The following is a 10,000-nucleotide window of genomic DNA, read 5'->3' as shown; positions in this document are numbered from 1 at the left end:
TATCATTATTCAAATTTCTGCCTTATGTCAGTCTCATTAAAACTTAGTGCTGCCTTACATCATGGATATAGACCCTCATTCCTGATTTATGTCACTCTTACGAGCTGTAGTCTATGCCATACTTCCTATCACATTAATTTACTCTTATATCCTATATATAGTGTATTTTTGCATTATGTCATCCTATTTCTGCTCTATGACAACCTTATGAACTTGTATACCTGTGCTGTGCCTGCAGGTGATTGAGACGCTGTCCATTCTTTCTCAGACGTCTGTAGCTGTCCAAAAAGGCTACAGGTGAAAACATTTTGAATTTCTTGACATTATTAAATAAACCTTCTGCTCATAAAGGTTGCATTAAACATACATAACCATGTGTTGACTGGTGAAGGGGACGGAGCTTAGTGAACTTAGCGAGTCTGTTTTTCTGCCGCAGGCCGTTTCCTAGTGAAATCTGTGTTGGAGATGACGACATCTATAATGGCCTCTCTGACCAGATGGAGTAAGTGTCTCTTTTTCTCACTCTGTCTCACTTACTATTTATCTTAGTCTCTGTCTCTCTCACTTTCTTTCAATCTCAGTGACTGTCTCATGTTTTGTTTCTCTCACCCTGTCCCACCTTCCACCTGTCTCAAACTTCATCTCACTCTATCTCACCCTCCCTCACTGTGTCTGTCTGTCTCACTTTCCGTCTCGCTCACCCAATTTCACCTTTCATCTGTTTCTCATTTCATCTCATTCTGTATCTTACTGTCTTACTCTCTGTCTACTCTCACCGTATCTCAAACTTCATCTCACTCTATTTCAACCTGCCTCACCGTGTATTTGTCCGTCTCACTTTCTGTCTCTTTCATTCTGTCTCACCCTTCATCTGTCTCTAATTCATTCTAATCTCATTCCATCCCACTCTTTATCTAACTTTGTCTCACTGTGTCTCACCCTGCCTCACTGCTTTTTGTCTCGCTTTCTCTCTTCTCACATTCTGTCTATCTCTCACTACTTCTCACTCTCCATCTCAACATGCCTCGTTATCTGTCTCACTTTCTGTGTTCCTCACACCTTTTTAACTTCTCACTCACTCAGTCTGTCTCACTTCCTGTCTTTCTTTCAGTGACACAGTGGACGAGGATGATGATCTGTATGACTGTGTGGAGGACGAAGAAAACGAGGGAGACGACATTTATGAAGACTTGATGAGAACCGAGGAAACACCAGAGACTGTGAGACACACACACACACACACACACACACACACACACACACACACAAATTCAATATAATTTTAGAATATCAAATGATTTTGATGTGTGTGTGTGTGTGTGTGTGTGTGTGTGTGTGTGTGTGTGTGTGTGTGTGTGTGTGTGTGTGTGTGTGTGTGTTTTCCAGCAACAGAAATGTGAAGTGGACAAGAGAGGCTGCTGTCTTCAGGAAATCAGTCAGACTGAGGAGAAATATACACAGACCCTGGAGTCTATACTACAGGTACACACACACACGCATTCACGCACACACACACACACACACACACACACACACACACACACACACACACACACACACACACACACACAGAGTTTATAGTTGTATGTATAGTGTTGTAGGTTAATACAGTTACCCAGATTATAACTATTTGTGTGTGTGTGTGTGTGTTGCAGCACTTTATGAGGCCACTGCAGGCTTTCCTCGGACCACCTGACATAGAAAACATCTTCATGAATGTAGAGGTAATCACCCATTCTCCCATTCATTTATTTATCCACCTATCACATCATTAATCACTCTATCTATCTATCTATCTATCACTCTATCTATCTATCTATCTATCTATCTATCTATCTATCTATCTATCTATCTATCTATCTATCTATCTATCTATCTATCTATCTATCTATCTATCTATCTACCTACCTACCTACCTACCTACCTACCCACCCACCCACCCAACCCACCTACCTACCTACCTACGCCCCCACCCACCCAAACCGATCCATCCATCCATCCATCCATCCATCCATCCATCCATCCATCCATCCATCCATCCATCCATCAATCCATTGCTCCATCCATTCATAAATTTCATATCTTTTTATCACATTAGCAACCACTCCATCCATCCATCCATCCATCCATCCATCCATCAAACCATCCATCCAGCCACCCAGTTTTCTGTCATCCATCACAATCCCATTCATATCTAGCCATCATTTTATGAATTATATGTCACTTAATACATCCATCACTCTTTGTGTGTGTGTGTGTGTGTGTGTGTGTGTGTGTGTAGGAGTTAGCTGATATACATCGTCGTCTGCTGAGAGAGGTCCAGACGTCGATATCCTCATACGGAGCAGAGAATCTTTACCAGGTCTTCATCGATTATAAAGAGAAGTGAGTTCACGTTCAGGATTTCAGTCACTTTGTTCCTAAATTGTCTTCTGATTGGCTGAAGACTTCACAGATGGATTAAAATGATATTATTAAATTAATAATAATGATTATTTTTACAATGTTTTATTTTTTTAATTTTTACAATGTTTACAATATGTTTAAATGAATTAAAAATAATGGCTCTGCTCATGCCGGACCGTTGTACAAAGCATTTCACTGCATGTCGTACTCTGTATGTATGTGACAAATAAAATTTGATTTGATTTGATTAAAGACGAGTTTTTTGGCCTCTATACGGTAAAGCTTTGTGTGTGTTATCGATTTGCTTATGTTCATGGCAAACGTGTCACGTGATTATATTGGGATGAGTGTGTGTGTTACATGAGTGTGTAATGCGTTTCCAGGTTGTTGCTGTACGGTCGATACTGCAGTCAGGTCGAGTCAGCGACTAAACAGCTGGACAAAATTGCCAGCGGGAGGGAGGACGTCCGGATGAAGCTGGAGGTAACGTAGCAGTAACACACTCAAGTGCGTAGTGTTAGCATCTTGTGTTTCATCATAACAACTTGCCATAAGTTATACTGATACTGACACACACTTTGTTATCAAAGTGAATGAATTGTTACTATAGAAATGATAATGTAAGAACACTTTATTACCACAATTCAGAACAGTGCAAAAAAGTACAATCAGTAAAATAAAAGTGGTTGAGAACATTTTAGGGGGTTTCCCCAGTGAGCCAATGAGGAGTGTAACAGGAAATGTGTGTGTTGTGTGTGTGTTCTGTTTAGGAGTGCTCGATGAGGGCGAACAGTGGGCGCTTCTCTCTTAGAGACCTGCTGATGGTGCCTATGCAGAGAGTGTTAAAGTATCACCTGCTGCTACAGGTACGAAACACACCATTCTATATACACACACAAATATACATATATCCAAAACATATGCAAATATATACACCTACACACAGCGGTAATGCACGTAATCACTGTGTATTCTATCAGGAACTTGTGAAGCACACGGTGAGCCCCGCTGATAAGGACAACCTACGCACTGCACTTGATGCCATGAGGGTGAGTAAGTGTTTGATTAGCAACAGTTGTTCTCAATTAAAGTGTTGGCCAATGTGGCAGTGTGTGTGTGGGCACTCTAAAGAGTAATGTTCTTTGATGGGTTTCAAGTGGGAGACTGTGAGATCAGACTTGGTCTACTTGCTGAGAGTTCTCAGTCCAGATTGGCTAAAGGTGTGGACATGTTTTTTCAGACCTCTTTTATCTCTGGCCAGAAAGTCAGTTGGGTTCACTTTGCAAAGGAACAATGGGGGGTGGTGCCCAAGCATACATTGGTATGGTTTGACTTCTATGGCTGAGTAGTGGTACTTCACCCATCGCAGAAACTGGGCTTAATCCTCTTGGTTGTTCTTGCAGACCCTGTGAAGGAACCTAATTATCTGGTTTAAACACTCCACAAGTTTGGATCTTATCTGGGCAGGAACAAAGAGTGTGTTCAGGGGGCAGTAAGAGGGACAGCTATCGGGGGTGTAACAGTCTAATGTTGAAGGTGCAAGGGATGTTGCGGTATCCATAATGCAAGAAGAGGGAAAATCATATCCACACTGCATTTTTAAGAATTGGTTGTGTGGATGCATGAGCAGTCTGCCTTGGTGTTCCTGGAACCGGGCAAAAGGAACCAAGGCACTATGAGGTTCTTGTTGTTGTCTCTGAATATAGAAAATAGCTTGGCAGCCCCTTTATCTATTGCCACAACACTTCCATGGCTAGTTTTATGACCAGCTTCTAGTTCCCAGTGTCATCGTTTTGCTCAACCATGGACCATTTTGCTCAACAATGGTCAACCATGGACAATGCTCATGCATCCACAGAACCAATTCTTAAAAATGCAGAGGATTTTTGAATCTACCTCTACAACAAAGTGGCTGGAAGGATTGGAAATCTTAAAGATGGGGGGTGTGGTGAAAGCTGTCTTGAATTGGATCAGGGCTGTCCCAGCTGCAGCGTTCCAGGTTAGGTGATTGGGCCTTCATCAGGGGACAATAAGGAGTAAGTGATAGAGCTGACAACCTGATGAAGAGTTGGTAAATGTCATTTGCAGTCATCTGGGTTGGTGACCAGCAGAAAGCAGATACCAACTTGAACTAGAAACCTCATCAGGGCAGACTTCCCCAGCATGTACCTTAAGACATAGTAAATGAAACACTGTAACACTGAGGGGAAAAAATGAGTCTTTAAGGATCCCAGTGTCCTCATTGAGGGCTGAGTGGGTGCTGAAATCTTCAACTAGACCCAATCTCTGATACACACCATGTTTAAAGAATTGTGGTGCTCTAGCTTGGTGAAGATCCATGTTCAACAGACTAATACTCTAGGGCAGAGTTTTATAACCTGACATGACTTTGTGGGGACACTTGGTGTCAATGAGGCTCCCTATAAGGATAGGAAGACAAATAAATGAGTGTGTGTTTGTGTGTGTAGGATCTTGCTCAGTGTGTGAACGAGGTAAAGAGGGATAACGAGATAATTCGTCAGATAACAGCCTTTCAGCTCTGCATTGAGAACATGGTAAGAACAAATGTTTATTTATTCTACTTATTCATTATTAGATATTATTGGTGGTGTGAAATACCGTCATTTTTACAATTGTATTTTTTTGTATGATTTTGTCTGTCCTATTTGCCCATTTTTACCTTATATGGTCATGACTACCTGTTATCCAGTTAAAATGTTTATACGCTACAAGTATTCACGATAAAATACCTTTATTCTGTACTCAGATTGCTACGGAGGTAAATTTGATAACTGAATAGATAACTAGATATATGTAACTAGGTGTATACATCTTCATCTGGTGAAGAGAAGTATGCTATTCGGGTATGCCAACCTGAATTCAGTTTCATTGCTTTGCGAAATCGGCAGGGTAGTGGTGCCTGATGCAACCCGGTAAAACCAGAATGCTGCATCTTTTTGCCATCTTTTGAAACCGCATGTTTGACACTGAGTTACATCACACCCAGGAAACTCTGACTATCACACCATGACACAATTCTTTTTTTAAAAATGCCAGGTTTTTTTTTTTTTTTACTTTTCCCTTTTTTTTTTTTAGCAAACACATACAGTTCGAGTCTCACTTTTAAAGTGTTTCTGAGCATCATGAAACTTTTTATATCTCGGTCAGCATTTGTTAGTGTCGGTTCAACACCCCCTGTGCTGATACAGCATTAGCTTAGCATGTGACCAGGGCACGTGCCAAAATATTGTAATTAGTTAAAAAAAATTCTACTTTAATACAACAAGACAAACACAAAGGGAAACAGAGACACCCAAAATTCTGTAGTAACGTAGATTTCAGAAGTTTCTCTTCCATTCATTTCCTTATACAGACTTTCAAGAAGTTTCCTAAATAAGAAAGTACAGTGTTGAACCATCACTCAGCTGTTTGATAAATTACAATTCTTTTGACAAAACAATGTAATATATAATATTTAGCAATGAAATTAAACATAAAACCTAATCACAAGCAATATTATCCAACATCAGCACAATTACATATTAAGATTTTCTAGTGGTATAGTTGTTGTATATATTGTATATTAAAGTGGTTATATAGTGGCTGTAAAAAGTGTGGAATCTCTGAGTGTGTTATGGTGTTTAAAAAACACATGTTTCTTTTGTTTCTAACTCGTTAATGAATTGTTTCAAGATTTATTTTGACAAAACAAATACATAAATATCCAGATTTTCCACAATATTTTAAATGAAAAATCCTCCCTTAGCATGAATAACAGCTTTATACACTCTAGGAAAAAAATTTTAGCTGAACATTCAGCTGAAATACTTTGCTGTGCCCCTTGTAAAACTCGCCAAAGAAAGTTTCTTTCTAGTGGTCCAGTTCTTTCCTGAGCAGTTCAATAGGATTTAGGTGTGGTAACTGAGCAGGTCATGATAGATAATCATTGTGGCTGCACACCCATGTGTCTGAATTCATTTCCATAAATCTCCTCGAGAGACCTAAACCTGATCAAATTCTGATTCAATATCTATTGGAACATCTTCCCAGAAGAGTGGGGGTTATTAGAATAGCAAAGGGGACTAAATGTGGAATGGGGTGTTCAAAAATCACATACCAATCTTATACTCAAATTTTTGTCCAAATAGTGTATTAGTTATGATAATAAAAACATGCCCATTTCCATTTCCTTACAATGTTCACAAATGCCATAGTCTACACTTGGTAAAGTTTGAGAGATTCTTTAAAAACGGTTGTCCTCGTGTTGCCTTCTACATTTTTTACACCAAGGCCTTATGTCTCACTACTGCTTATAAATCATCTAAGAGAATCTTCTAAGAGAAGAGAGGTCAAAAGGGACAATGTCATTAGAACACAGTCTAAATGATATGGTAAGGAAACAGTCATAAACACAGTTTCCTGTTTAACAGGAAGTTGCGGTGGCATTTACAAGCTAAAGTGAACTTGACTTGCCTCGCTGAATACTAACGTCACATTTCTGTTAAATTGTATCTTCTTCTACTTTATGGATAAAAAAACAGATTCACATTGTGATACATCACAGGAATAAAAAAAAAAACAAAAAACAAGAAGTAAATTAAAAATAACAAGATGTGGTGGGATACGCCCCCCAATGTCTCCCTTTGCATGCACTGGATTTTTGCAGAGTGCTACAGCAAAGTGAGTAGTTAACCACAGCGTTGAGAACAAAGCATAGTTTCTACAGATAAATCTCTGCACACAGTTAAACACATTTTTCTTTCATTTCACCTCCTTCTAATTTTTCTTTTTGTCATTTAGACTCAGTCCCTCGCGCTTTATGGCAGGCCGAAGATCGACGGAGAGCTGAAGATCTGCAGCCCTGAAAAGAAATCTAAGCAAGACAGGTGATTTTTGTTTCCAGCAATTATCTGCATCGACACTGAATAAAGTTGTTTAGCACATGCCCAGTGTTTGGAAGCAGTAACTAGAATTTTTTTTTATTATTATTTCTTTGAAACTGGTGATATTATGGAATTTTTCAGTACTTTCACAGACTTGGTAACTGGTGATTTTATGGAGTTGTGCAGTACTTTCAAAGTCTTGGTCCTCCAGTGGAGTTATTTGTAAACTATATCTATTATTTGTAACCTTATTTACTATATCCTGCCTCCTGGTGAAATTGTTCAAGATCCTCTCAGTTGGTTGCCCGCAAAGTTCTTTGGCACCTACAGTACATGTTCTTTGAAACCTGGTGATCCAGCGAAGATGTTAAGTTCCTTTGAATTTCATAAAATCACTCAGTATCTACACAGCTCTGGAAACTAGCAGTTTAGTGGAGAAATTCAGCATCTGCAAGGAATCAGTAACTGACCAGGGAGGTTCTTGTGCAGTTGTATGATCATGACGACCACTGACTCTGCAATGGCTCTGCAGTAATTCAGTTTTTACGGAGTCTTGGCAACTGATGACCTAATGAAGATGATTTGTGTTTTGTGTAGGTTTGGTTACTGTAAACCAGCAGTAAAATCATTTAATATTTGGAGAGTCTTGGGATACAAGCAAATCTAGTAGCATGGTCCTGATAAGGAGTGATTTACTGGAAATGTCTGATAGTCATCGTCCTCAAAACTGGTGACCCACTGGGCCTAGATTACATAACTTGTTTTTTATTGCATTTGTCACGATCAGTAGAGGTTCACGCTTTGCTCATTTGCAAATGGACCCAAACTCTAAACTTGTCTAGATGACTTGCTGCAATTATGTATAGGTTATCTGACAACATCCTCCAATAACTACAACTAAATTACTAACTAAATCTGAAATCAGTAATAAATTTGCAATTTGGCCTGCAGGTATGCCTTCCTCTTTGATAAAGCCCTACTGGTGTGTAAGAAGCGCAGTGGGGAGAGCATGGAGCTGAAAGACCTTATCGAACTGCAGCATGTCCAACTGAGAGACGAACCGTCTGGAGACAAAGAAAATAAAAAGGTCTTATTTTACTCTTCCACTTCTTTTCTTTTCTCACTGTATTTAAATAAGTGTGCATTATCGCTATCTCACTATCTATCTTTAACTTTGCATGTTTGTGTGTGTAGTGGACACATACCTTCTTGCTGATGGATTCGTATGGCCATGGTGGTTATGACCTGTACTTCAAGACACGTGAGCTGAAGAAGAAATGGCTGGAACAGTTCGAGATGGCTCTGTGAGTGACGTGTCAGCATCGTCAACTTAATGCTAATCGAGTGTCAATCTGACAACTAATATGGCGAGTGTGTGTCCTTGTGCAGGTCCAACATGTCTCCAGAGAACAGCACGGCGAATGGCCACGACTTTCAAATGTACTGTTTTGATAACACCACGTCCTGTAAAGCTTGTCAGATGTTGCTCAGGTAAATGGTTCAAAACTCATGTAGGTGTTTCCAAACTTTTCAAACTGTCCCACAATTTTTTCAGCCCGAATTTTCATGTGACAACATAATACGTAGCATATTTACTACTGTAAATACGCTAACACATGGGTATAATGCGGACTAGCATTGATTACTCAGTGTTTTAAAAGTAAGAAGAAAAAAAGTAAACCCAGAATGTGTTCACTCTAACAAGCAAGTTACCACAAGTGCAACCACCAGTACCACAAGAGGACATATGAGGCCAGACTGGATGAAACCACAGTTTTAGTTTTTTATAATATGTTTGTTACTAAAGAAAGTTCAACTCAGGTGTACTGTGTGGTGTTTCTCCATTAGAGGGATCTTCTACCAAGGTTACCGCTGCACACGATGTAAAATGGCTGCTCACAAAGAATGCCTGGGACGGGTTCCAGTGTGTGGACGCAATGCAGGTTTGATTTTGTCCCCTCATATCTGTATGGACATTTATTGAGGATAACTATGTAACTTTATTTATTTATTTTTATTTTTTCCAGAAAACTCAGTGACTTTGAAAAAGGTCAGTCTTTACAACCTCAGCTGCACATCATACAGTGGTTTAGTCCATATCGTTGTTTCTTTCATATTTTACCAGTTACATGGCCAAGTATACTGTGTCACTGGTAATGCAGAAGATAATAAGACTAATTAGCATATGTTGGTTCCCCTTTAGAGCAAGTCGAGAGCTGCCACTCTGAGACAGACCAAACCAGGTGAGTTCACTTACACTTACCTGTTCATAAGAGTTCCTCAGACTTACCCCACCCCTGATTCTAACCTGCCCCTTTCCCCAGTGAACTACGCAGAAGGCATTACTAGCCTTACTTTACTACATAAATATGATTATTAGCATTATGATTACCATGCGCTTTCTGTTCTCTCGCAGGTCTTCCAAAGATGGAGGTGTGTCACGATTACTATGGCGTGCCCCCGCCCCCTGTGGCTTTCGGCCAACCGCTGCACCTAACTGCAGGGGATGTCGTAGAGCTGACACGTGCAGATGTTGACTTGCAGTGGTGGGAGGTGGGGCCTCGTTCTTCTATCTTCTTGTGCTGATGTTAATGAATTAAAAGTATTGCTGCTAACAGGAAATAAATAGATGCTAAGTCAAGAGAACATGAGACAGTGCACTGTAATTTATAATGATGCAGGGGAGCTAGCGTAACTGTTCTGCTCTATTA

The 10,000-nt window shown here is 39.9% G+C and overlaps 1 protein-coding gene across 5 annotated transcripts in view; it reads left to right on the top strand.

The window, feature by feature from the left end:
- vav1 (vav guanine nucleotide exchange factor 1) overlaps window positions 1-10,000 on the top strand; it is an 18,451-nt gene that overhangs the window by 3,786 nt on the left and 4,665 nt on the right. For 2 of the 5 annotated variants that reach the window (XM_083521777.1, XM_083521778.1), the window contains 18 exons: window positions 239-297; window positions 437-502; window positions 1,112-1,220; window positions 1,387-1,482; window positions 1,656-1,724; window positions 2,282-2,385; window positions 2,790-2,889; window positions 3,177-3,272; window positions 3,387-3,455; window positions 4,875-4,961; window positions 7,207-7,292; window positions 8,241-8,376; window positions 8,484-8,593; window positions 8,679-8,780; window positions 9,138-9,232; window positions 9,317-9,339; window positions 9,493-9,532; window positions 9,706-9,722. In XM_083521777.1, coding sequence (XP_083377903.1) covers window positions 239-297; window positions 437-502; window positions 1,112-1,220; window positions 1,387-1,482; window positions 1,656-1,724; window positions 2,282-2,385; window positions 2,790-2,889; window positions 3,177-3,272; window positions 3,387-3,455; window positions 4,875-4,961; window positions 7,207-7,292; window positions 8,241-8,376; window positions 8,484-8,593; window positions 8,679-8,780; window positions 9,138-9,232; window positions 9,317-9,339; window positions 9,493-9,532; window positions 9,706-9,722 — 1,464 coding nt within the window. Of the gene's footprint in view, window positions 1-238; window positions 298-436; window positions 503-1,111; window positions 1,221-1,386; window positions 1,483-1,655; window positions 1,725-2,281; window positions 2,386-2,789; window positions 2,890-3,176; window positions 3,273-3,386; window positions 3,456-4,874; window positions 4,962-7,206; window positions 7,293-8,240; window positions 8,377-8,483; window positions 8,594-8,678; window positions 8,781-9,137; window positions 9,233-9,316; window positions 9,340-9,492; window positions 9,533-9,705; window positions 9,843-10,000 lie in introns of all 5 variants that reach the window. The other 3 variants (XM_083521774.1, XM_083521775.1, XM_083521776.1) reach the window with 2 other exon arrangements.

This window comes from Silurus aristotelis, assembly GCF_946808225.1.
Source record: "Silurus aristotelis genome assembly, chromosome: 20".
Lineage (NCBI taxonomy): Eukaryota > Metazoa > Chordata > Actinopteri > Siluriformes > Siluridae > Silurus > Silurus aristotelis.
Note: the sequence above shows the minus strand (reverse complement) of the source record. Positions and strands in the feature narration are given on the sequence as shown.